Here is a 27,727-nt window from a genome sequence, read left to right as displayed (position 1 = left end):
AATAGGAGAAAGGAAATGTAAACCAATGTCACTCATGATTACAGAGGCAAAAATCCCAAGTAATACATTAAGAAATCAAATTCAACAACATATTAAAAAGGTAATATATCATAAACAATTTGGGTTTATCCCAGGAATCCCAGGTTAATTTAACATTAGGAAAGGAATGGAGTTATTCACCATGTTAGCTGGTTTAAAAGGAGCCAAATTATCTGAAAATTTCAGTATATATTGAAAAGGTATTTGATAAAATGTAATATTTAGCCACCACAGCAAAATAGGAATACAAAGGAGCTTCCTTAATCCGATTAAAAGCTCAGTAAACACCATACTTAATAGTGAAATGTCAAAAGGGTTCCCTATTTTAAGGGCATAATTTATTTATATTTTGAAACAATCTCAAATTTATAGAAAAATTCCAAGTATTTCCAGAAATCTATCTTTCTTGAACCATTTGACAGTACACTGCTGATGTGATATACCAACAACCCCAAATACTTTGGTGAACATTTTCTATAAACACGGACACTCACAAATATGACCATGATACGATCATCAAAAAATGGTAATTTAGCATTGATAAATTATTACCTTCTAATCCTCAAACAACATTCAAATTTTTCCAACTCCTTTAATAATATCCTTCACAGGCTGGGAGTGATGGCTCATGCCTGTAATCCCAGCACTCTGGGAGGCTGAGCCAGGTGGATCGCTTGAGGTCAGGAGTTCAAGGCCAGCCCGGCCAATACAGCAAAACCCCGTCTTGACTAAAAAAATACAAAAATTAGCCAGGTGTGGTGGTGCATGCCTGTAGTTCCAGCTACTCGTGAGGCTGAGATGGGAGATCGCTTGAACCCCGGAGGCAGAGGTTGCAGAGAGCCGAGATAGTGCCACTGTACTCTAACCTGGATAACAGGGCCAGACTCTGTCTCAAAATAATACTAATGTCCTTTACAGCAAAAGTATCCAGTTTAGAGCCATCTGTTACACTTTTTAGTCTCCTTTGTTTAGAATAGTTCCTTAGTCTTTAACTTTAGTCATAAGCAGTTTTGAAGATTAAAGGCAAGTTTTATAGAATATCCCTCGATTGCGGGCATGTCTGATGTTTCCTCATGATCAGATTCGGCTAACGCATCTTTGGCAGGAATATCCAGAAGCGATGTTGTGTTCTTTCAATTGGTCCTATCAGGTATGTTTCACTTTGATCACTTGAGTAAGGGGGTGACTGCCAGGCAAGAAGTCTTCTCCATGGTAAAGTTATTCTCTCTCTCTGACCTTTGTAATTAAAAAAGACTATGTGTGTGTATGGGAGGGAGGGTACTTTGAAAGTACGTAAGTAGCCTGTTAAACTTTCAGTCACTCAATTCATTCTTTCATTTATATCAACATAAAAGTAGGTTCATGGATTCCTACTTTATTCAATGGGTTATAATCACTTAGTATCATCATTTATTATGATGCTCAAACTGTCCTAGATTTGGCCAGAGTGGGCCCTTCACACAGGCTTTTGTGCCCTTTGGACATGTCCCATCGTTCTTTGAGCACATACTTCCTTTCTGGCATGTGACATTCCAGGCTGGTCTTATACTTTCTCTGTCCCAGCTCTAGATCAGCTATTTCTCCAAGAAGTTTTTTAGTGGAGAATGGTATTTAGAAAACAAGAAGGGGGTGCTAGGTGCTATCACTCCTCTGAGCCCTTTCAGGGACAGGGCCAGGGGAAAATACATGTGTACACACACTTTACACCCGAACTTTTAATTCCATTTTAACAATACAGGATTAATTCTGTCTTCTCTCTTTCATATATTTGTAACTCTCTTCTCTGATAGTTAAAACGTGGCCCCCATTATCCTTAAGTATGTATTCGATCAATTAAGTACTTATTCATCAACGTGTCTCTCTCTCTCCCCGTATGTAACCACTCTCCCACCACTGCCGCCGTCATCCCCTCCTCTGTGTGGAGCCCTCACCCAAACTGGGCTCAAGCTCCACATGAGCCCACCCTCCTTGTGGACCCCTCTTTATCATATTTGGGCTCATACATCCCATGCTGGGTCACCCTGCACAGGCATCCTCTCACCTGATTTGGGCTCTCACACTCTAAGCTGTGTCTTTATCTCCAAATGAACATCCTCCTTACCCTATTCGAGCTCTGGTATTCCGCACAGGGCTGCCCACATTTGCAGGGATCCCCTCTCACTCTGCTCTGGCTGAGTCCCTGTGCAGGGACACCCTTCCCACGAAGCTTTGCTCACTCTGCTGTGGCTCAGACACCACATACTAGGCCATGTCTCTTTGGGGAATCCCAGCTTGCTCCGCCCACCTAATGTCTTCGGGACTGAAGCATCCAAGAAGAGGGAGGAGAAGAGGAAAGGGGAACAACTTTTCTATGTGACAAGAAATAAGACAAAGATACCCACTACCACTTCAACACAGTAATGTAGATCCTAGCCATCAAAAGAAAACATATAAGGCTTGGAAAGGAACAAAAAGGCCAGTATTTGCAGATAGGATTGTATTGAAAATCTAAAAATATCTACAGATAAACTGTCAGAATTGATGAGACAATTTTGCCACGTTGCTTCATAAATAATCAATAACATTTTTACATATCAACAAACAAAATGAAATTTTAAATAAGGTATTTTTAATAGCACCAGAAATTCTAATGTAAATATTAACTATGAAAAAGTATCTCTTTACAATAGAGATCTGGTCATCCCCACTTTATCCAAAAGTAACCAGCCAGAGAAATTAGGCAAGAGAAAGAAAAGGCATCCAAACTGAAAAGAAGGATGTAAAAATGTCCCTGTTTACAGATTATATATTCTTTTCTTTTTTTTTTTTTTTGAGATGGAGTCTTGCTCTGTTACCCAGGCTGGAGTGCAGTGGCGCGATCTTGGCTCACTGCAAGCTCTGCCTCCCGGGTTCACGCCATTCTCCTGCCTCAGCCTCCCGAGTAGCTGGGACTACAGGCGCCCGCCACCACGCCCAGCTAATTTTTTTGTATTTTTAGTAGAGATAGGGTTTCTTCGTGTTAGCCAGGATGGTCTCGATCTCCTGACCTTATGATCCACCCGCCTCGGCCTCCCAAAGTGCTGGGATTACAGGTGTGAGCCACCGCACCCAGCCGACATAATCTCATATATAGAAAAACCTAGACTCTACCAAAAACCTCTTAGAACTCATAAACAAATTCAGTAAAGTTGCAGGATAAAAAAAATCAGTAGCATTTTTATACACAAACAATGAATTAGCTGAAAAAGAAATCAAGAAGGCAGTCCCATTTATAATAGCTACCAAAAAAATACCTAGGAATAAATTTAACCAAGGATGTGAAAGACTCTTGGAAAACTGCAAAACACTGATGAAAGAAACTGGAGAGGATACAAATGGAAAAACATCCTATACTTATAGATCAGAATAATTAATATTGTTAAAATTACTACACTACCCAAAGCAATTTACAGATTCAGTACAATCCCTATCAAAATACCAATGACATTCTTTGCAGAAAGAGAAAAAAAAAAAAAATTGTAACATTTGTATGGAACCACAAAAGACCCTGAACGGCCAAAGCAATCTTGAGTAAAAAGAACAAAGCTGGAGGCATCACACTACCAGAATTCAAAATATACTACAAAGCTGTAGTAACCAAAACAGTAGGATACTGGCATGAAAACAGAAACAAAGGCCAATGAAAACAGGGAACCCAAAAATTAATCTGCATATCTACAGCCAACTGATTTTTTCAAAAGGTGCCAAGAACATACATTGGGGAAAAGGACAGTGCCTTTAATAAATGATGCTGGGAAAACTAGATATCCATATGCAGAAGAATGAAACTAGATCTCCACTGCTCCCCTCTACAAAAGTCAACTCAAAATTGATCAATGACCTAAATATAAGGTCTGGAAAAATATTTTATGAATCAGACCTCAAAGCACAGGCAACAAAAGCCAAAATAAACAAATGAGATTATATCAAACTAAGCTTCTGCACAACAAAGTAGTCAGTCAACAGAGTGAAAAGACAACCTACGGAATAGGAGAAAATATTTGCAAACTATTCATCTTAGGGACAGAGGCTTAATATCCAGAATATGTAAGGAACTCAAACATCTCAACAGCAAAAATCCCAAACAATTCGATTAAAAAATGGGCAAATGATCTGAACAAACATTTCTCAAAACACATACAAATGGCCAACAAATATATGAAAAAATGTTCAACATCACTAGTCATTGAGAAAACACAAATCAAAACCACAATAAGGTTTCATCTCATCCCATTAGGATGGCTATCCCCAAAAGACAAAAAAAAAAAAAAAAAAAAAAAAAGCAAATGCTGGTGAGGATGTGGAGAAAAGGGAACTCTTATACACTGTTGGTGGGAATGTAAACTAGTATAGCCACTACGGGAAACATATGAAGGTTCCTCAAATAACTACAAATACAACTTCTATATGATCCAGCATCCCACTATTAGGCATTTATCCAAAGGAAAAGAAATCGCTATATCAAAGAGATAACTGCACCCCCATAGTTATTGCAGCACTATTCACAATAGCCAAGATATGGAACCAACCTAGATGTCCAACAATAGATAAAGGGATAAAGCAAATGTGGTATATATACATAATGGAATACTATTTGGCCATAATAAAGCATGAAATCCTGTCATTTGCAACAACATAGATGGAACTGGAGGACATTATGTGAAATAAGCCAGGAACAGAAAGTTAAACACTGCAAGTTCTTACTCATATGTGGAAGCCAAAAATAAAGTTGATCTCATAGAAGTAAAAGTAGAATAGAGAATACTAGAGGCTGAGTAGGGTAGGGAAAGGAGGGGAACAGGAAGAGATTTGTTAAAGGAGATAAAATTACAATTAGACAGGAGGAATAAATTCTAGTGTTCTACACCATTATAGGATGACCATAGCTAACAATAGTATAGTTTCAAACAGCTAGAAGGAGAATATTGCATGTTCGCAACACAAAGAAATGATAAATGTTTGAGAGGACAGATACACTAATTATCCTGATCTGATCACTATACACTGTCTGTATCACACCATCACTATGTACCCCATAAAATATGTGTAAATATTATGTGTTAATACAAAAAAAGACCAAAAAAACCAAACACAAGAAGTAAACAAAGTAAGCATTACCAATAGGTGAACAACCTGACATATGCCTCCTAAATGATGCAATACAAAGTACCCTGTATCATGTAGGTTGTATTCTTGCCAAAATGTGAATCTAATTACAAGAAATAATCGGACAATCTAAAATGTAAGAAATCCTATAAGACAACTGGCTTTGAGTCTCCAAAAAAGTCGGTATCATGAAAAAGAATTTTCTACATTACAATGTTCTACTTTAAGACAGATCAAAGAGATGTAACAATCAAAAGCAATGTCTTTTGATTGAATAAACCTTGATTGAATCCTTGGTCCAGAAAATCAGAAAAAGCTCATAAATGGATTAAATGGTATTTCACTATTGTTTCTATGAACATTTCTTTTATTATTCTTATAGCTTCCTGTTTTCACACTCAGCTATTGGTATCCAGTTATAAGATATAAAGATCAAACGTTCTGATGACTATCGGCATGGTAACTAGGACAACATACAAGCATCTCTTGTTCCCCACACCACTTTGCCTTTTCTGATTTCTGTGACCACCACTACCCACCTACCCTGTTCAGAATTCTCTCAAGCTCGTAGACTGCTTGTAGGGCCCCGACTTCCAGAACCCTCAGCTGGCAGAGTAAGAGGTGAATCACGGCCCGGGGACAAGTCAGCATGTGGCAGTTTAAACAAGAGCCCCGAAGCAGCAGGTACAGCTTCTGAAGAGAGGGAATAAAAACAAACAGGATATTAGAAAGAGACACAGTAGCCATGGTGATTTTCGGTATACTCACAAGTTTCTTTATGTAGTCAGTCTATTCCTTTAAAAACTCTACTTCAGCCTACATGCTTAGAAAGGCCTTTGTTATCTTAAGAACCAGATAAATATTACCCTCTATTTTCTTTTAAGGTTTTATTTTAATCCATTTAGATTTGAAATTTACTTTGGGCGTACAACCTGAGGTAGAGAAATATCTTTATTTTATTCCAAGATTTAATTAAGAGACTTCTCAGCCAGGTGCGGTGGCTCATGCCCGTAATCCCAGCATTTTGGGAGGCCAAGGTGGGCGGATCACTTGAGGCCAGTCACTTGAGGCCAGGAGTTTGAGACCAGCCTGGCCAACATGATGAACCTGTCTCTCGTAATTTTTGTAAAAATACAAAAATTAGCTGGGCATGGTGGTGCGTGCCTGTAATCCCAGCTACTAGGGAGGCTGAGGCACAAGAATCACTTGAATCCAGGAGGCAGAGGTTACAGTGAGCCAAGATCGTGCCACTGGACTCCAGCCTGGGAGATGGAATGAGACACTGTCTTTAAAAAAAAAAAAAAGACACTTCTCTTTAACACGATTAACAGACAAAAATCATGTCCATGTATACCAACATATGTGTAGCTTAAAAAAAAAAATCCTGGAGGTGAGGTTAGCTGAAATAAAAAGCTGAAAATGTACCAGCATGACTCTAGACAGGAGCTTCATTCTGACCTCACTCTTGGGCTTTCTGGGGCTTTGCTTCTCCTGCCACCACACAAGTGCCTATAGAGACACCTGAAGGGCTCAGGGAGACCCTGAGAGCACTGAAGTTCTCTCTATTACCAGGCAGGTGCCACTGAGATTTCTGAAGAGCACAAAGCCCCTGCAACAAAAGGTGTAGGGGATGAATCTGAACTCTCCCCGACCTTCCACGCAAACGGAATCAGGCTGTGGCTCTATTCAACTGGAATCAAACTGATATTCATTTATTTAGGGCCACAGGGTAAGTTGAAGTTATTGTATTTGGCTCAAAGCTTCAAAATCTCATTCTACAGAATGCTTTCATTGGAGTGCCTGGGGCTTAACCTCCTTAGACCACTCTTGTGGGAGAGAGGCAGCACTCACAAATCCCACCAGCAGCCCGGAGACCCACACAACTAAGGCAGCACTTACATCGAAGAGGAGAGGGTTATACACTGTGAGTGGGAGCTCAATGTGGCCCAGGTGCCCAGAACAGTTGCTGAAGTCCTGCACGCAGGTGGAGCACACCTCTTTGGAATCTGCAGGGCCCAAAGCTAAATCGTACAGGCCGTTTGCCGATGGGTTCCCCAGGCTGTCCAGGTACCGAGGGTTCGTAATGGATTTAACACTTAATTTCCTAAGGGGATAAAAAAGACCAAGAGGAAAGCTAAAGTTACCAACCTCTCTGATGTTTCCTTTCCAGCACAAACCTATAGTTAAGTGATTATTTAATGCCTGCTTGATAGCTCTGGAGGGCACAATCTGTCTTTCTCACTAGTGTACCCCAACACTAAGTGCAGAGTTGGTACCCAATAGTTAATAAATACATATGTGCTAAATGAATAAGTCATAAAATACATATGTGCTAAATGAACGAGTGGTAACTTCTTAAAAACAGATTTAGAACAAAACTTGCACTAAGTACACTGGTAAACTGTTCATAAAAAGGAGTTAAGCATCTACTATACACTGACTGCTTCACAGGCAGCATTATTCTGTCTTTTTTTTTTTTTTTTTAACAAGGTCTCACTCCTGTTGCCCAGGCTAGAGTGTAGTGGTGCAACCTCGACTCACTGCAGCCTCAAACTCCTGGGCTCCAGTGATCCTCCCACCTCAGCCTCCCGAGTAGCTGGGACCACAGACATGTGCCAATATGCCCAACCAATTTTTCGATTAATATTTTTTTGTAGAGACAGGATTTAGCCATGTTACCCAGGCTGGTCTTGAACTCCTGAGCTCTAGAGATCCGCCTGCCTCAGCCTCCCAAAGTGCTGGGATTACAGGAGTAAGCCACCATGCCTGGCCGCATTATTTAGTCCTGATCTTAATCCTCTGAAATACTCATCACTACATGTACTTTTCAGAGGACGAAATCAAGGCTCAGGGAAGTTAGGTGATTGAATCCAGGTGACACAAACACAAACAGAATGTGGGGGAGGCAGGATATGGAATAGACTTAACTCCAAAGCCCATCCAGTTCAATGAAGGGAATGTGATGCAACAATCCCTGTATGCAGAAATAGTAAATTTGACAACATTAAACACATTTAGTCAAACCTTAAAAAAGGTTTCATCACATTTTATGTTTGGTTTGAAAGGTGCTCCCATAGGACACAACTATGTTTAGTAGGCTAACTTTGCTTTTACAATTTTCTCCTTTCTGATTTAGAAAATAAAGACAAAGAAACCATCCCAATCTGACAGCCTAGAGGAAATCTGAAGGTTGAAACGAGAGTCCCCTAATGATGTAAACACTCCCTTTAATAAAGCACAAAAATAGTGTCAAGTTTTCATGAGTGGTGACATGTTCTGAGTGTAAAACGATGTTAGTCTATCAGGAACTAAGCTGCTCAGCTCCAGAAGATTCTATGTTGCATGGCCAGTGTCACTCTAAGGGCCAAGGCGACAGGGAGGCAGATCTGCTGCTGTGGCTCTTGTCTATATGGTCACCTTGCTGCCAGTAAGCTAATTTCATGAGAAACTTGATCTAACTCAAAAGTTGTGCGTGTGGTCTCTTCCCACAAATCTAGAGTCCACCTGCAACCCTGAACTGGGTAACATTGAACAAATTACTTACCTTTTGTTCTTTAATCTTAATTTTTGAAACTGTAATAAAATATATATAAATTCATCATAACTGTTTCAATTAGTACAGTTCAGTGGTATTAAGTACATTTGCATTGTGCTACCATCACCACTCTCCATCTGCAGAACCCTTTTTCATCTTGTAAAACTGAAACCCTGTACCCATTATACAGTAATTCTTCATCTCCTCTGCTACCATCATTTTACTTTCTGTTTTGATTAATCTGACTACTCTAGGTACCTTATATTAAGTGGAATCACACCATACTTGTCCTTTTGTGACTGGCTTATTTCACTTAGCACAGTGCCCTCAAGGTTCATCCATGTTATAGGATGTGTTGAACTTTTTTCCTTTTTTAGGGCTGAACAATATCCCATTGCATGTATATACCACATTTTATGTATCAACCCATCCATTGATAGACACTTGGGTAGTTTCCACTTTTTCACTATTGTGAATAATGCTGCTATGAACATAGGTATACAAATATCTCTTTGAGACCCTACTTTCAATTCCTTGGATACACATTCAGAAGTAGAATTGCTGGATCACATGGTAATTTTGTCTTTAGTTTTTTGAGAATCCACCCTACTGTTTTCCATAGTGGTTGCACCATTTTACATTCCCACTAATGGTGTACAAAAAGCTTCCACTTTCTCCACACCCTTGTCAACACTTACTACTTTCTGTTTTTCTGATAGTAGCACCCTACTGGATTTGAGGAGCTTTTTATTTGCATTTCCCTAAAATTGGTGATGTTCAACATCTTTTCACATACTCCCTGGCCATCTGTATGTCTTCTTTGGAAAAATGTCTATTTAAGTCCTTTGTCCATTTTAAAATTGAATTTTGTGTTGTTGTTGAGTTGTAGGAGTTCTTTTTATGTTCTAGATATCAATCTCTCATCAGATATATAATTTACAAATATTTTCCCCCATTCCATGGGTTGCTCTTTCACTCTGCTGACTGTATCCTTTGATAACTACCTAATTTTTTTCTCACCTGAAGTCTGGGCATCACAGCAGCTCTATTGGGATGATTAGAAGATAACATACAGAAAATACCGTGTCAAACAAAGTTCCTCTCTCTTTGTAGAGGAGAAAGTCCCTCCCACCATTACAGGAGTGGGATGAAGAGTAGGGGCAACTAGCAAGGATTCCACCAGTCAGTAGAGTTTGAGATCAATAGACTTAGGTTTGAAGATGACCTTTGCCACTTCCTAGAGAGACATTTTGTTCTCTGGGCCTGAATTTTTTACTGGAGGTGCCACCACAAATGGTGTTGTTAAGAACTGAGAATGGGTGTCGTTAAGGACTGAAAGTGCCAAGCACTGAGCAGCTAGCTCCTCTATCCATCTATTCATACACTCAACAAATACCCAGAGTGCTCACTGTGTGCCAGACAGTGTTAAGTGCTAAGGAAACAGACAAGAACTGCTATGCTTACAGGCCTTACATTCTATTGGAGGAACGGGAACAGACACAAAATAAATGTATAGTCTGTTAGACGGCAGAAAGGGCTATGACGAAAAATAATGCAGGGAAAGGGAAGAGCAGAGTAGGCAAGTGGTCCTAGAAGCCCACTAAGGAGGAACTTGGGCAAAGGCTGAAGGAGTTGAGGGAGCAGGCCATACAGTCACCTGGGCAGAGGGTTTTACAGGAGGAAGAAGCAGGGAGTGCAAAGGTCCTGAGGTGGATGTGTGCCCGTGGTGCTCTGGATACAGCAAGGAGGTCAGGGTAGCCAGAATAGAGGTGAGATCAGAGAGGTAACAGGAGACTGAAATGACCCCTCCAGGCCATTTGTAAAGACTTGGTTTTTACTCTGAGTGAGATGGGAAGCTATTAGAACCTGGCACAATAAAAGGTGGCAGTATTATTGAAATGTCTCAACTCTAAACCTGTTTGAAAACTCCACCATTATCTTTTTAAAAATTCAGGCAACTTAAAACACTTCTGCTTTTGGATGAAATCGTATCCACTTATGGCGGTGATGATATAATTGGAATTTCTGGGCTAGCACACTGTTACCAATGATATCAGAGCTGTGGCTCAGGAGTTTATTCATCCATTTATTCAGACTTGAGGATAAAAGACAAGAGTGACACATGTAAGAAGCTCAAGGATAGTGGAGGAAGACAAATATACATAAGCACAAAAAGTCACTAAAGCACCATGACAGACAACTGTATCATGTGCAAAATGACCTCACAAAACAAGGGAGGTGAACTGAGCTTTCAGTTGTGTATGTTGGGTAGGGGACAGAGGGAAGTACCTCCTTTTGGCTGAAAGGACACTGCATGCAGAGGGAATAGCTTAAAGAAAGGCCCAGATGTTGAAATATGATGGCGGTTTCTGGAATATGCAGGTGGTTTAATAGGGCTGAAGAAGGGATGATGTTATAGCTAAAATCAGCATTGGTCTGATCATGGGAGACTTTGCAGGCTATGCTAAGAAAATATACTTTATCTGAGGGAAATGGAGAACATTTGGAGGGTTTTAAGGGTGACAGTAGCATGACTACATTTGCACTTTGCAAGAATAATTTTGACAGCAGTGTGGAGCATGCACTTGAGAGGTGTAAGGGGAGGGTGGAAGGAAAAGACAATTCAAATATGAGATAAGGGCCAGAGGCAACACAGTAGCAATTGGGAGAAAAAGGAGACTAAGAACAAATAGACATGTAGGTGACACAAAGTAAGAGCCCAATAAATAAGTTAGATGTCAGGAGAGATCTAGAATAATTTTCCAGTTTCTAGTGACTATTTTGCACTACGTACACCATTTTGGAGGGGTAAGTAACCCCTCCCTTTGAAGAGGGATGCCGTGTTGAGTTTTTTTTTTTTTTTTTTTTTGAGACAGAGTATTGCTCTGTCGCCAGGCTGGAGTGCAGTGGCACAATCTCGGCTCACTGCAACCTCCGCCTCCTGGGTTCAAGCGATTCTCCTGCCTCAGCCTCCCGAGTAGCTGGGACTACAGGTGCCCGCCACCACGCCCAACTAATTTTTGTATTTTTAGTAGAGACGGGGTTTCACCATGTTGGCCAGGGATGGTCTCGATCTCCCGACCTCGTGATCCGCCGGCCTCGGCCTCCCAAAGTGCTGGGATTACAGGCGTGAGCCACCGTGCCCGGCCATGTTGAGTTTCTGATATGCATTTAGGCCATGTTGAGTTTTTGATATGCATTTAAGATCTCTGTGTGAAACTCAATTAAAGATGTACAGACAGCTGAACAAATGGGTCTGAAAATCAGGGAAATAAATTTGCGTTGGGGATTTAAATTTGAGACTATAAATCATGAAAGTGGTGAGATTGTCTAGGGACAATATTTACCATGAAGAAAACATTATTAGAACATAATCTTGAAGAACATCAACATTTAAGGAGTAAAACGAGGTACAGACCTTGCTCACCAATGTGTCATTAACGCCTGCTTGGTGCCTGGAAAAAACTGGATGCTCAATAAATGTTTGTGAGGTTATAGATCGATAGAGGAAGAGAGGGAGGTAGAAGTATTTGTCATAAAAATAGGAGAACTTGAAGACAAATAAGGTTCTGGAAGAAAGGAAAGTTTCAAGAGAGTGCATTGGAGAATGTCAAATGCTACCTTGATCAAAATGAAGACTAAAGAGAGTTCCCTTGATTTAACAACCAGACCGAGAATATAGCAGGGTCCTAGCAAAGAGAAGTTAACGCCTGAACTGACACTTGAAGGACAATCGTTTTACAAACAAGAGGAAACTTACTACGTGCCTAATTAACCATGTCAGGTACACTATGGTTAATTCCACAAATGCTTGTTAGTTAACGAGGAGACTGGCAGATGATAACGCTGCAGACCAGGACCCTCCCCACCCTTATATTCCCCTACCCCAGCGCAAACTCTTTCCCCCAGCACCACCGGCCTCTTATCCAGGCAGTCCACGCCGGCCCAGGAACGTTCCCAGAACTACGGCTCCCAGCAGGACAAGCGCCAGACAAGCCTGGACTCAAGAGGATAGACTGGGCGCAAGCGCTTCTGGGAATCGTAGTTTAGGGCGCCGACCTCAAGCTCCAGGCTGGGCACGCTACCCGACCAACTCCTTACTTGAGCTCTTCAGCCGAATACATCCCGAAGGAAATGCCCTGCAGCCGCCGCCAGGGCATGTTCTTGGAGATCAACATCCTCCAGGTCCGTTTTGAATTCCGACACCCCAAGAGACGTTCCACTCACCACCTATTCTTAATTCACCCTCAAGCCCGGAGTCACCACGCGATTCAACGTGCGCTTGCGCGCGGAAGCGGTCGCAGGAACGACATTTACGTGGATGAGATCACTTCTACATGGGGGGGGGAACAAATAGTTGTACGACTCTCTGCTCGCTCTTTTGTTCTGAAAACAATCAAAGATATATAAGACATCAAAATAATCATTTAGGAAAATTCCTCCGAGGCAAATCGGGTGTATAGAGCTTTTAGCTTCCGTGACGAAGTCTTTCAAACCATGAGCTTGCAACCTCCCATTTTATGATTGCTTTCGTCTTCTTCCGCTTCAGCCAATAACGGAGCTGTTCCCTGCTCCCCGCCCACTGCGCCCCACCTTCCTGAAGGTCGAGGCACGCTTTCCCAACATGCTCTGCAGAGAAATCAAAGATGGCGGTTGTATCTGCTGTTCGCTGGCTGGGGCTCCGCAGCAGGCTTGGCCAGCCGCTGACGGGTCGGCGGGCGGGTTTGTGTGAACAGGCACGCAGCTGCAGGTAAGAGACGCTTAGGGTATCCGCGAAGAAGACCGCGGAGTCACCTTAGTCCTGTGTTTCCCAGCTGGCTGTGGAAGTAGGCACGATGAAATGGTTTGCTCATGCGCGCCCTTAACGGTCGCGTGCCCTTAAGACCAGGTACGCGGAGGTGGCCCTTTGAAATAGGATTCGCAACGCATTTATTCATTAGAGAAATACTTATTGGTTGCTTGCAATATTCTGTAGTTAACACCATCCGCAAAGCTAGGACCCTGCTCTCATGAAGCTTGCGTTCCAGTGAGTGTGGCTATTAGCAACACTACCCCAAATTAAAAATTATCCGCCATTACTCATTTTAACCCAATCAGGAGGAGCGAGGAGAACGTACAAGATCTTCCCAAATAAAAGGCAGTCTCTGGTCGCCACCGTGGGGACTTTGGCTAAAGAAGTTATCAGGTTTTCGTAAAAGCAGAAAAGTCTAAAAGATCTGACTATGCCCTTTTGATCTGTGATAGTTATAGCTTGGAACATGTATGACCTATCTGTGTAATTTTTTTTTCACTCAGTACAAACAGTGGCATTGTGGGAATATGAGAGGCAGTAATTTGTAGTGAAAACTTGCTAGAAGCCTAATTTTAGGTTTAGTGTTTGCCATTCGCTTAATTGGATGATAGTAGACAGATTTCCTCATCTGCAGACTGGAGTTGGTAATAACCATCCGAAAAGTTTGTGAGGTATAAGTGGGATATGTAATTTACAATATGTTTTTATATGTACTCTCCCTTAGTTCCCCTCAAGAAAGAGAAACCACTCCATCTGATACTGCAGAAACCTTTGTGCTGCCATTCAATGCCAGTCCTCCGTTTCCTGGTAGCCATCGTTAGCATTTTTCTACTCATTTTCTTTGCCTGAAGCAGAATCTCTCCCTCAGCATCCGTTCTCAAAATAACTGTGATCTCTGTTTTAAGGTCATGAGAAACAAATAGTGTGACTTGAAAGAGTTGATCTCAGAAACTTGAAAGAGTTGATCTCTTTCTGAAATGTCCTTAACGTAGAGGGGTGTTCTTGTTTTAAATGATACCTGAAACCAGATACTACTGGAGGAAGTATCTTTCTGTGCAATCACATCTTGACAATTTTCTGAATGTTACTGATGCCATTTAGTAAGGGGAAACACAAGATGATACTAACCGTCACATTATCTGTGGTGTATTGACTGTGTTTTTAGTGTGATCAGAACACTTAAACAGAACACTTAAAAACTCAGTCATGGGCCAATGATTCTATATTTTGGTTTAAAAAGGATTTCATATTGAACCTCTGAAAATAGAAAATATCAGCAATTCCAAGTCTAAATCAGGCCTTATGTATTTGGTACATTCTTGATTGTTGAAAGAAGTGGAATGAGAAGCCATGGGTCATCTTCCCTATGTTGTAATTGCTTTAAGTGAGGTAGTCCTTTCTGATCAGGGCAGTATCTGTATAGAAGCAAGAGCTCACTGAATTGTTCTTTTAAACATCATAGTGTTTTGGGTTCCTGAAGTTGAAAGTTCTTGCATTTCAAACCAGATTGTTCAAGTGCTATTAAAAACTTTCCTCCCTCTCTGCCATTTATGTAATGAGATTGCTTGCTTCCAAAAATTTTGACTAGCCGGGCATGGTGGCATATGCCTGTAGTCCTAGTTACTCAGGAGGCTGAAGCAGGAGGGTCGCTTGAGCCCAGGAGTTCAAGGGTTCAGGGAGCTATAATTGCACCACTGCACTAAAGGCTAGGCAATGGAACAAGACCCTGTCTCTAAAAAAAAAAAAGTTTTGACAGTCTTGTCCATATCTTGTATCCATTCCTTAATGATATTGAACATGTGTACAGACTGTCTTCTCAGCGTTCATTGACATGAGTTATCCAGTTTAATCCGTGATAATTGGAGAATTTGGGCTCAAAGTACACATAGGTGGAGGTGAGCTGGGTACTTCATTAATGACTATTAGCTTTAAGGCTTTTGTTTTTTTGCAGATTTTATTCTGGTAGTGCAACCCTCTCAAAGGTTGAAGGAACTGATGTAACAGGTATATTTTAAAATATATTGAATTCTATTTTTATATCAACACATTGGATTCCATTGTAGTACTAGGAAACTGATTCATGTTTTATTTTTTACATTAGGGATTGAAGAAGTAGTAATTCCAAGAAAGAAAACTTGGTAAGTATTCTATCAGTGTTCATTCAGCAAATGGTTGAGTGCTTACTATGAGAGAAGTATAAGGGTTAGGTAAGGAGACAGTGACAGGAAGAGCAATAGGAGAGCATTCTTGAAGAGAGTAGCTGAGCGGGGAGAAGCTAGGAGTTTAAAGGACAAAAAATGGAAAGGTGGAGAATAGTGAGTGAATGAGCAATGAGATTTACTTAAAAGAACAATTGAAAGAGATTTTGAATTAGTGTGGGTTACTATTTACGTGGTTAATAATACATGGTTATACATGAACATCATCATTAGAATAATTTTTTTCAAGGAAGTTCTCATATGATTCAAGAGCAGACAGTTACTGTCTTTATTATCTCTAATGAGGTAAAATAAAGTAAATGGTGTGGACAGCAAAATTTAGCTTTTTTATTCACTGGATATATCCTTGAACAACTTGCCTCATCTCATTTATTCAACATTTGTTGAATATGCAGGAACTAAAACTTCACAAAAGTGCTTGTTACAGTGTAGTCCTATTGAACGCATTTAGTGGCCCCTCAAAAAGCTAGGTCTTAAAATTATGTGACCTAAAGACTCGGGTTCGCCAGGCGCGGTGGCTCACGCCTGTAATCCCAGCACTTTGGGAGGCCGAGGCGGGCGGATGATGAGGTCAGGAGGTTGAGACCATCCTGGCTAACACGGTGAAACCCCGTCTCTACTAAAAATACAAAAAAATTAGCCGGATGTGGTGGGGGGTCACCTGTAGTCCCAGCTACTCGGGAGGCTGAGGCAGGAGAATGGCGTGAACCCGGGAGACGGAGCTTGCAGTGAGCCGAGATCGCGCCACTGCACTCCAGCCTGGGCGACAGAGCAAGACTCCATCTCAAAAAAAAAAAAAAGACTTGGGTTCATTTAAAAAGACTTTTTAAAAAACTTTATTAATCTGAATTGTGATTATTTTAGGGAGGCCAGGGAGCCCAGTGATGTCAATGCATAGGTAACTGGGATCATAAAAGAAGTGCAAATTAAAACTTACCGTATTGGCAGAGAGAGGATTTGAAGAAATACGTTTGTTTATGGGACAGTAAATTGGAACAGCTCTTTGGAGGGAAATTTGGCAGAATCAGAATTGGAAATGTGCGTACCTTACTGGTTAGCCACTTTGGAGGAACATTTGCATATATACATGGACAAGACTGTTCTTTATTACTTGGGAATAGTAACAGGTTGAAACAGCCTGAATGCCCATTGAAAAGTGAATGGATAATTTTAAAAGGTTATCATACAATAACTTTTTACATTGAAAGGAATTAATTAGCTCTATATTTAATAACATGGATAGTGCAGTCAAACTTATGTAGACACATGCAGAATGACAGTGTGTATACGTTTTTTAGGGAGATGTTTATGTGTGAAAATACCTTTAAAAGTTCTGGATATACAAATACCAGATTGATCGTGGAGAGGGGTCACAAGATGACACCAGACACTTTAGGTTAACGTGTAATGTTCTAGTTTATTTTTTTAAGATAATGTATGATACCTTTTTAAAGTAACCCTTTAAAGAAAGAGAATTAGTGAGTAATCTGAATGTCATCATTTTTTCACTGCCATTTGTTCAATATGTTAGGAAAGTTTGCTAACTTGATAAGACTTAAATAGGGCAATAAAAGATCTGCTGAAGGAATGCTGAGAGATGAGAGAATGTGTCGTTATCACACTTGCTGAAATTACATAAATGTGACTTCTAAACGTGGATAGAAAATTTAGTGGATATTATGTACATCAGGGAATTAGTTTTGATGAAATATAAAATTTCCTGTACTTTTGTTTTTCTCAGATGACTTATAGTCTTAAGAATGTTACGTTAAACTTTATTTAGAAAAATACTCTTGGTATAATTCCCTTTTGGAAAGGAAACACATTAAATCTAACATAGGAGCACAAATATATTTGAGATCAAATTATCTTGTCTGTCATTTATTCCAGTGAAGCCTTTTCTAATAGTTCAGTAAAGGTCTCTACTCAGAGGTGCAGTGGACAGCTGGCCTGCAATTCTTACCATAACGTTATATATGGTTGAGAGGTTCTAAACCAGGAGGTTGCATCAGAATCATCTGGGAATTTCAGTAAGAGTGTGTGTGACAGTCCTCCATGGATCTTGGGAGGCTTTGATGCAATAGGTCCAGAGTGAAGCCTGTGGTTTATTCTCCTATAACTGAATCAAGAGCTACCAATTAGGATAGTAAAGGCAACAGTAGTCCCGAAAGCCGCAGTAAGAATCCATAGGAAAGTGGGTAGAGGAAGTAGGCCAGATAGTTTTATGAGGGCGGGATGGAAATCACTAGCCCTGGGTTATGGCATTATGCACCAGGCCAGAGAGGACAGGCAAAGAGAGGAACATGTACCAACTAGGGGAAAGAACCAGCAGTTTTCTTAATTTCTAGTTTATTCTAGTGACCTTGTGACATAACCAGCTTCAGATGAGATCTGCACTATGTTATTGGCCAGTACACTGAGAGTAGAATCACTTGTTCAGTTTGTGGCTATGAAGAGCCCTGATGAGGATTAACTTGTGGTTCTTATTTTTAGGGATAAAGTAGCCGTTCTTCAGGCACTTGCGTCCACAGTAAACAGGGTAAGTAGGATTTTGTTTTTTTTTTTAACCTAAAACTTGGCTAATAACACACTTTTTAACTCAGCTAATAACACATTTAATACTCATACCTCGTCATTACTCAGAATTAAACTGTTGTGCGTCTAGAAAGTTTCTTTAAAATTGTCTAATCCAGCTGAGCCAGGTGGCTCATGAATGTAATCCCAACACTTTTGGAGGCCAAAGTAGGAAGACCACTTGACATCAGGAGTTCAAAACCAGCTTGGGCAATGTAGCAAGACCCCCATCTGTTTTTTGTTTGTTTGTTTGTTTTGTTTTGTTTGAGACAGAGTTTCGCTCTTGTTGCCTTAGGCTGCAGTGCAATGGCGCGATCTCGGCTCACCGCAACCTCCACCTCCTGGGTTCAAGCAATTCTTCTGCCTCAGCCTCCTGAGTAGCTGGGATTACAGGCATGTGCCACCACGCCCAACTAATTTTGTATTTTAAGTAGAGACGGGGTTTCTCCATGTTGGTCAGGCTGGTCTCGAACTCCTGACCTCAGGTGATCCACTCGCCTTGGCCTCCCAAAGTGCTGGGATTACAGGTGTGAGCCACTGCGCCAAACTTTTTTTTTTTTTTTTTTTTTTTAAATTTATTTTTTGAGACGGAGTCTTGCTGTGTCGCCCAGGCTGAAGTGCAGTGGCACAGTCCCGGCTCACTGCAAGCTCTGCCTCCCAGGTTCATGCCATTCTCCTGTCTCAGCCTCCCAAGTAGCTGGGACTACAGGCGCCCGCCGCCACGCCTGGCTATTTTTTTGTATTTTTAGTAGAGACGGGGTTTCGCTGTGCTCACCAGGGTGGTCTCCATCTCCTGACCTCGTGATCCACCCGCCTTGGCCTCCCAAAGTGCTGGGATTACAGGCGTGAGCCACAGCGCCCGGCCTTTTTTTTTTTTTTTTTTTAAGAATAAAATTATTGGCCAGGCGCAGTGGCTCACATCTGTAATCCCATCACTAATCCCATCACTTTGGGAGACCGAGGGAGGCGGATTGCTTGAGGTCAGGAGTTCGATACCAGCCTGGTGAACATGGTGAAACCCTGTCTCTACCAAAACAACAAAAACAAAAATTACGAGGCATGGTGGCACCTGTAGTCCTACCTATTCAGGAGGCTGAGGCAAGAGAATCTCTTGAACCTGGGAGGCAGAAGTTGCAGTGAGCCAAGGTCCTGCCACTGCACTCCAGCCTGGGTGAGTTAGACTCTGTCTCAAAAAAAAAATAAAAATAAAAATAAAATAAAATTATCAAATCCCTTTATTTGGCAAAGGAGGAAGCTAAGGTTTTGAAAGTGGCCAGTGGCTGGTTAGGATGTTAAAACCTTAATTAAAGGCTTAATTTCACGCCTTTTATCTCAAAATGCAGTGTTTTTCTACCATACCAGTGATCTTTAATCCCTGGAAGGGCTTGTTGAAATGTATGTTCTTAGGGGACGATTTGGCTGTAGTATACCAACTTGGAGAAATAATGTACCTGTCATGCTGACAATCATGTAATGATTAATAATCTGGGTCCTGGAGCCTACTGGTTTGTTTTAATAGCCAAGCAACTAGCTTTATGATCTTAGGGAAGTTACTTTACCTCTTGATACTTCTGTTTCCTGACTTATAAATTGGGGGTTAATTATAGCACCAAACCTCAAGGTTGCAGTGGAATTATTAACAAATGAATTAAGTATACGTAAGATTTAGGACAGAGTCTGGGACAAAGGAAATTCTTGGTACATTGTATTTTGTTACTGCTACTACTGTATTGTTGATTTCATTGACATGAAATTTTCTCTGTTGGCAACTCAAGAGTAGAGTTTGTAGTCTGGTAGATACACTGAAACTTTGGTAAATGCATCAGAAATGGAACTTTCTGCTTGGTTGTATTTTTTATTAACCAAAAACTTTTAATTTCGTCTGTGGGGAAAAGTCTAAAATAATGAAGTCTTTTTTTCTGCCACAGTATCTGTATGGATATTGATCCTCCTTAAGTCGATTATTACAAGTATGCAGAATTGTTCTTCTATTGTAGATATTAAACTACATCTAAAAATGGAACTACTAGGCTGGACATAGTGGCTCATGCCTGTAATCCCAGCAGTTTGGGAGGTCAAGGCGGGTGGATCCTGTGAGCTTGGGACTTTGAGATCAGTCTGGGCAACATGGTGGAACCCTGTCTCTACAAAAAAACACAAAAATTAGCTGAGCGTGGTAGTATGCGCCTGTAGTCCCAGCTACTTGGGAGGCTGAGGTGAGGGTCACTTGATCCTGGGAGGTGGAGGTGGAGGTTGCGGTGAGCCAGGATCGCACCACTGTACTCCACAGAGTGAGACCCTGTCACCCCCGCCACACACAAAAAAATTAAATATAAAATAAAGATGGAGCTACTAAAGATAGTGTTGGGTCTAATGTGCACTGGTGTACTCTACCAGTTTCTGAAAAAGGACTTTACTACATCTCCCTACTTGCAAAGCATTGAGATTTTCAGTAGCTCACTTATCCATAAATAGGCACCTGAAATGTAAACATAGAAATGGACCTCTGAGATATTCTCAACATTTCAATGAGAATGGCCCAGGGCCACCTTCAAATCAAAGAAGTTATAGAATTGTGTGTAGAATTGTGACTTATCTGGCCCTTAAAATCCAAGAGTTATTCGTTTATCCATTCATTCAGCAACAATATTTTGTGCCCTTATGATGCTTATCAAGCACTGTGCTGGATATAGAATTAGACACAGATATTGTGTAGTTCTAGAGGGGAAGACTGAGGTAGCACTGAGAAGGGGTTGTATCGCCAAGACTGGGAAAGGAATTCTTTTTTTCTTTTTTTTTTTTTTTTTTAAAGAGACGGAGTCTCCCTCTGTCACCCAGGCTGGAGTGCAGTGGCGCAATCTCAGCTCACTGCAAGCTCCGCCTCCTGGGTTCACGCCATTCTCCTGCCTCAGCCTCCTGAGTAGCTGGGACTACAGGCGCCCCCACCCCCACGCCCAGCTAATTTTTGTATTTTTAGTAGAGACGGAGTTTCACTGTGTTAGCCAGGATGGGGGGAAAGGAATTCTAAGCAGACATTTTAGAAAAGACAGCTATGTGGAGAATGGGAAAGCTTTCCACTTGAGAGTGTGATAAAGAGCTTAGCATATCCAAAACCAAACCCCTTTCCCTCCAAACATTCCTCACATATTTCTTTGCCATCTCATTAATGGCAACTCCATTCTTATAGCTGCTCAGGCCAAAATCCTGGGAATTGTTAGCAAAGCCTTTGTTTATCCCTTCAAAAGATACGTGTGTGCGAGGTCTCCGTGACCACTCCCAGGCTAAGAGTTATGACAGCAAGAAGATACAAAGCAAAGTCAGCAAAGAGAAAAGGCTCATTGGATAAAGACCAAAAGAAATCAGTCACAAGCTTCCAAAAGACCTCTCCAGAAGATTCAACACAGGACATGCTTAATTCCTCCATCAGTGACTTGTGACAACATATGCAAAGTGTCTACCAAAGCTCATTAGAGACCCAGTGCCCAGAGTTTTTAGGGGAGGCTGGCCATGTAGACCACCCACTGGCTGGCATATATTATACCAAGTTTCCATACTCCCAGAAGGGAAGCAGGTGTTTGGCACAAAACACGGTGTACAAACAGGTTAGGCACAGTGAACCATTCTTAGCAGTTCTAGGAACGGCGAGAACCCTTCCGACATCCAGGTTCCCAGATGGCAGCCAAGGGCCAGCCTTGGACGCAGACCTTCCTAAGGATAATGGTTTCAGGTCTGTTAACTCTTTTCTGCAAAATATCAAAATTTTAGATGCCTGATATCACGACCAGTCACCTTGGTTATTGTCGTCTTACAAGTCTGGATTAATTGCAGCAGTCTCTGTCGTCTCCCACTGCGCCTCCCTACACACTGCTCTCAGTTCAGCAGCTGTAGTGACCCTGGATCATATCACTCTTAAGAATTCAACATTGGCTTTCCATTAGTATAATTCAAATAAAAACTGAAGTTCACAACAGGGCTGCTAAGGTGAGGCTCAAGGGAAAGGGGTTTTTGAAAGGGGTAGCAGAAAGCTAGGTCCAAAATAAAACACTGCCTCCAGGTTCCAGGTATGAGCAGCTTTCCGTTGAGAGCTGCAGGGAAGCTTCTGTGCCCCCTCCCTGAGGAGTCCAGTCAGTAAAACAGCATTAAGGATATAGGATAAGTTTTTGCTTTGGAATAAAGGCCCAAGTAAGGCACTCAGACACAGAAGAGAATAAAGAAAGCAATTCTGGGGCATTTCTCAGTGGGGCCCCTGGTGGTATTGGAGAGTTGATTATGCTCAGGTTTAGGGAGCAATTTTAATGGGTAACAGGACGTGGGAGAAGGTTCTGTTGTTGATTCCTCAGAGGGCACGGTGATATCTTCCATTTGGAGGAGGGACTCTTGGTGAAGTTGAGCGTGGGTGGATAGTGACCTTGCTTTGGAGGAAATCCTATTCTGGGATTCTGCTGTTAGGACTAGTTAATTCACATGATTCTTACCTAGAGTTTAAAACAGTCCCCAGTGGTAGCAAACTTAAATATTAAAATCAGCCACGGGGAGGGAGGCTTAAGCCATTGTTTGCCTTGCATAATTAAAGGCAAGTCTTGTAGAGCTGAGAGTACAGTGCAGGTGTTTGTCTTTTGTCTTTTTTCTCTATATATACATGTATATATGCCCACACACGTTTGCGCATTTAGGTTACATACATAATTACAACTTACGGAATTTTTGTTTATCAAAACTCACAAGGTCCTCTTAAAAATTTAGCTAGAAAGACTTGTGGGCTGGATGCAGTGGCTCACGTCTATAATCCTAGCCCTTTGTAAGGCAGAAGTGAGAGAACTGCTTGAGGCCAGGAGTTTGAGACCAGCTTGGGTGACACAGCAAGACACCCTCTCTACAAAAAATTTTGTGAAATGGCCAGCTGTGGTGGCACACACCTGTAGCCCAGGCTACTTGGGAGGCTGAGGCAGGAGAATCCCTTGAGTCCGGGAGCTAAAAGTTACAGTGAGCTGTCTTCAAAATAAATATAGAAATTGTATTATGTCTTTTCCACAGGATACCACAGCTGTGCCTTATGTGTTTCAAGATGATCCTTACCTTATGCCAGCATCCTCTTTGGAATCTGTGAGTATTTTCATATAATTTTCTAGTGTTTTATCTCTCTGGTTTGCGTACAACAGTACATAAATAATTTAGTTGTAATAACCTGGGAAAGGTTTACAAATGCTGAGAAATTGATAGACTATGTGAATCCTTTACTACTTTCTTCAAAAAGATGTACATATCGTCAATGGGGAAAGGATTTTTGGCTTTGGTTTCTAATACTTAGGGCTTTTTCACACTGGAGTGACCCACTCAGTTTAAATGGCTTGCTTTTTATATATTTCAAGCTGTGTATAAGATGCTAACTGAAATTATATCACAGTAGAAAAGGTGGGATAGTCTATAATTTCTAATTGGGATTCTGCGTGTTGTTGCATTTGTTTTTTTTTTGTGAGGGGGGAGAAATTCTTGCTGAGAGTGTAACTATAATCTTGCTTGAGTTTAAATTACATGTATTTAAATCTTTTTCTTTATATAGCGTTCATTTTTACTGGCAAAGAAATCCGGGGAGAATGTGGCCAAGTTTATTATTAATTCGTACCCCAAATATTTTCAGAAGGACATAGCTGAACCTCATATACCGGTAAGGAGAGGTAGTTACATTATTTACATAATACTATTTTAAATGTAAATTAAACCAGGCTTTCATGGCTAATATTTCAGTAGCCATTTGAATACCCTCAATATTTGGATGATAAGCCTTTTAAAGTGTGGAGTTAGCTTTGATCACAAGACTAACTTTAAAATTCTTTCTGTATTTATTTGCTCTTCATCTTAATATTTTCCCCATTTGATTTTTGTGACACCATGCTCTTAGGTCTTTAATTCTATGACTGAAGTTTCCTTCACTACCTCTCTATACACATCTTTCTCTTCCTTTTTTTTTTTTTTTTTGAAACGGCATCATGCTGTCACCCAGGCTGGAGTGCAATGGTGCAATCATACCTCATTGCAGCCTGGAACCCCTGGGCTCAAGTGATCCTCTTGCCTCAGCCTCACAAGTAGCTTGGACTACAGGGGTGTGCCACCATGCCTGGCCGATTTTTTTTAATTTTTAGTTTTTGTAGAGAACAGGGTCTTGTCTCACTGCACTGCCCAGGCTGGTCTCAAATTTCTGGGCTCAAGCAAACACCCTTCTCGGCCTCTGAAATCTCTGGGATTGCAGGTGTAAGCCACTGCTGCTTGCTCTTGATCCGCTTCTTTTTTTGTTTGTTTTTGTTTGAGATGGAGTCTCACTCTGTTGCCCAGGCTGGAGTGCAGTGGCACGATCTTGGCTCACTGCAGCCTCTGCCGCCCGGGTTCAAGCAATTCTCCTGCCTCAGCCTCCTGAGCAGCTGGGATTACAGGTGCCTGCCACTGCACCTGGCTAATTTTTATAGTTTTAGTAGAGACGGGGTTTTACCATCTTGGCCAGGCTGGTCTTGAACTCCTGACCTCGTGATCCACCCGACTTGGCCTCCCAAAGTCCTGGGATTACAGTTGTGAGCCACCGTGTCTGGCCTTGATCCACTTCTTAAGCATGGGTATCTTTCTTAGATTTTTATGCTCATTTTCTCTTTTTATTGTATATACTCTTCTGTTTCAGTGACAGAAGAGTCACTTATAATCCATTTGGTACTCTTTTGTATATCTAGCCTAGATCCCTTTACTTTGAACTCCACATTGTATTTCCAGCTCCCTCTTTGTTCTGTAGTTTTGGAGTGAGGATTTATGCAGTGTGGTGGGTATTGTGCTTAGTGCTTGTCCATACAGTGGTGAGCAAAACAGATGCGCCTCTGCCCTCCTGAGTTTGTTGGTGGAAGTACTAATCTCAGACTCATCATATCTAAACTGCTCCCATACCCCTACGTCTCTCTGCTTCCCAAAGCTCACAGGGAAACACACACTTCTTGTTTTCATAGTAGAACTTGTGCATAGATGAGGAAGCCAGTGTGATTGTGTAAGTCAAAATATTAAAATCCTAAACTAAGACAGTGTCTTTCTCCATTAGATTGTGAGCACCCTGAAGGTAGAGAATGCCTTTCGTCTCTGTATCCCCAGTGCCAAGCTTAATGTCTGGGGTAAAATAGTAGGCATTCAGAAAGTATTTGAATAAGTTAGTGAATGAGGTAAAATCAGCATACCTTGGGTAGTATTAAATGTTTAGAGGATACATAGCATTAGAGATGAAAGGTTTAGTTCAATTCCCTGTGAAGACAGTGATGTTAAAATGATCAGTAGTATCTGGTGCAGGAAACATGAATTGGAGCAGTGAAGTTTTACTTTGGTATGTTGGTGATAAAAGTTTTGTCCTACTCAGTTATCCTTCCCTCACCTTTACCTGTTTGTAGTAACTTTAGTCATCTTGTTTTCCTAGTGTTTAATGCCTGAGTACTTTGAACCTCAGATCAAAGACATAAGTGAAGCCGCCCTGAAGGAACGAATCGAGCTCAGAAAAGTCAAAGCCTCTGTGGACATGTTTGATCAGCTTTTGCAAGCAGGTGACTGAGTTCGATTAAAGCACCTCTAATAACATGGGCTTTGAAGTGGGCCCCAGTTATATGATTCATATATTTTGAGTAAGAGTTACAGGTCCTGCTGTACTTACTCTGCTTTGATGGCTGCGTGCTTTATATTTTTCATAGTTTATTTCATTTTTAGCTTTAGTGTTACTTAAGAATTACAGGCGAAGTAGAATTGCAGCTTTGTTGGTTTATTGTAGCACTGGTAGAGAAATTGTATCACCCTTCTACCTTAGCTTCTGTTTTTAATGTTAGGTAGATATGCAGTGCTCCCAGATTTCCTGTACCCTTTTCCTTTTTTTTTTGAGATGGAGTCTTGCTCTGTCGCCCAGGCTGGAGTGCAGTGGCGCAATCTCGGCTCACTGCAAGCTCCGCCTCCCAGGTTCATGCCATTCTCCCTCCTCAGCCTCCTGAGTAGCTGGGACTACATGCACCCACCACCACGCCCAGCTAACTTTTTTGTGTTTTTAATAGAGGCGGGGTTTCACCATGTAGCCAGGATGGTCTCGATCTCCTGACCTCATGATCCACCCACCTCGGCCTCCGTAAGTACTGTGATTACAGGCGTGAGCCACCGTGCCCAGCTTTCCTGGACTCTTTAAGGATGTTTGGAAGATTGGGCCACAACACACAGGAAAGAAATATGTAAAAAGGAAAGCACACTCAACTAGGATCAGGGGCTTTGATGCAGGTGCCATCTGTGTCACTAATTGTTCTTAGCGTTCAAAAAGTTACTTAATTTCTCAAAACTTCTAGCTCTAAAATTGTGTGGTTCTCTGAATTGGAGCTGGATGTAAACTGGCGGAGCTACACACGTAAATAGCACAGCTGATACGTCAACATGAAAATCTACATATAGCAACATCAGAAGCAGCTGGCATTAAGTTTTTAGAATCTAGAGTGCTATTTGGTGATTTAGAATAAACATGGAAGTGGTGGAAACTGGACTGAGTCATTATACACTTGAACACAAGAAACATTTGCAGAAAGCTATGTTTGAGAATTTTGGTGTGTGGCTTGGTACAGCATCAGATGTATGGCTGAGTGATGGCAATAGATTGTAATTTAGTGAGGCGCTTCCCTCTGCTTGTTAATATGATCGGCATCTGGTGTGAGTCTGCATTGAAGTTCTTAGTGCTAAGGCTTGTCTTTTTCTAGTTTTACCCCCTTTATTGGATAGGTGTGTGCAGTCCTTCAGTAAAGACAGGTGTCAGACCCATAGCTCAGTAACAAAGCTAACATACCAGGGAAAGGATCCTAGAACATTTCATTGTCAGGCCCCTAATAAGTGCAAAACACTGTGCTAGCCATTTCACATACTTAATTCTACAATACCTTATTCATTGGTGTGTTTTATAATAATCTTATGAAGGTAATTATTAGGTAATTTTTCCAGGGTCTCATAGCTTTGAGATAGTGTGAACCAGTTGCTTCTCCATAGCCTGTACCCTCTGCCCTGCTTTCTCTTCTGGACTTTTTACATTTCCTGATGGGCATTTTAAATTTATCAATGTATTTTGTTTAGAAAGATAATTTATTGGCTAGGCATGGTGGCTCACACCTGTAATCCCAGCACTTTGGGAGGCCAAAACAGGAGGATTGCTTGAGCCCAGGAGTTCAAGACCAGCCTGGGCAACATAGTGAGAACTCATCTCTACAAAAAATTTAAAAATTAGCCAGGTGCAGTGGCACATACCTGTAGTCACAGCTGCTCGGAAGGCTGAGGTGAGAGGATCACTTGAGCCCAGAAGTTCAAGGTTGTAGTAAGCTGTGATGTCCTTGCACTCCAGCCTGGGCGACAGAATGAGACCCTATCTCAAAACAAACAAAAAGATACATTTACTTTTCTTATAAGATAGCA

The 27,727-nt window shown here is 41.3% G+C and overlaps 2 protein-coding genes across 2 annotated transcripts in view; one reads left to right on the top strand and one right to left on the bottom strand.

The window, feature by feature from the left end:
* POLR1A (RNA polymerase I subunit A) overlaps positions 1–12,982 on the bottom strand; it is an 86,543-nt gene extending 73,561 nt beyond the window's left edge. Inside the window, exons 1-3 of the mRNA XM_016948898.4 lie at positions 12,800–12,982; positions 7,063–7,267; positions 5,707–5,856 (exon numbers count right to left, since the gene is read on the bottom strand). Of these exons, the coding sequence (XP_016804387.1) occupies positions 5,707–5,856; positions 7,063–7,267; positions 12,800–12,876 (432 nt within the window). The 5' untranslated portion in view covers positions 12,877–12,982. The remainder of the gene's footprint in view (positions 1–5,706; positions 5,857–7,062; positions 7,268–12,799) is intronic.
* A 347-nt stretch (positions 12,983–13,329) lies between these two features.
* Positions 13,330–27,727, top strand: part of PTCD3 (pentatricopeptide repeat domain 3) — a 31,603-nt gene continuing 17,205 nt past the window's right edge. The window contains 7 exon segments of the mRNA NM_001280214.1: positions 13,330–13,448; positions 15,442–15,494; positions 15,592–15,628; positions 18,203–18,248; positions 23,318–23,386; positions 23,844–23,948; positions 25,722–25,845. Coding sequence (NP_001267143.1) covers positions 13,345–13,448; positions 15,442–15,494; positions 15,592–15,628; positions 18,203–18,248; positions 23,318–23,386; positions 23,844–23,948; positions 25,722–25,845 — 538 coding nt within the window. The 5' untranslated portion in view covers positions 13,330–13,344.

This window comes from Pan troglodytes, chromosome 12 (genome assembly GCF_028858775.2).
Source record: "Pan troglodytes isolate AG18354 chromosome 12, NHGRI_mPanTro3-v2.0_pri, whole genome shotgun sequence".
NCBI classification, from domain to species: Eukaryota; Metazoa; Chordata; class Mammalia; order Primates; family Hominidae; genus Pan; species Pan troglodytes.
The sequence above is the reverse complement of the archived record's forward strand: the minus strand, read 5'-3'. Positions and strand labels throughout refer to the sequence as shown.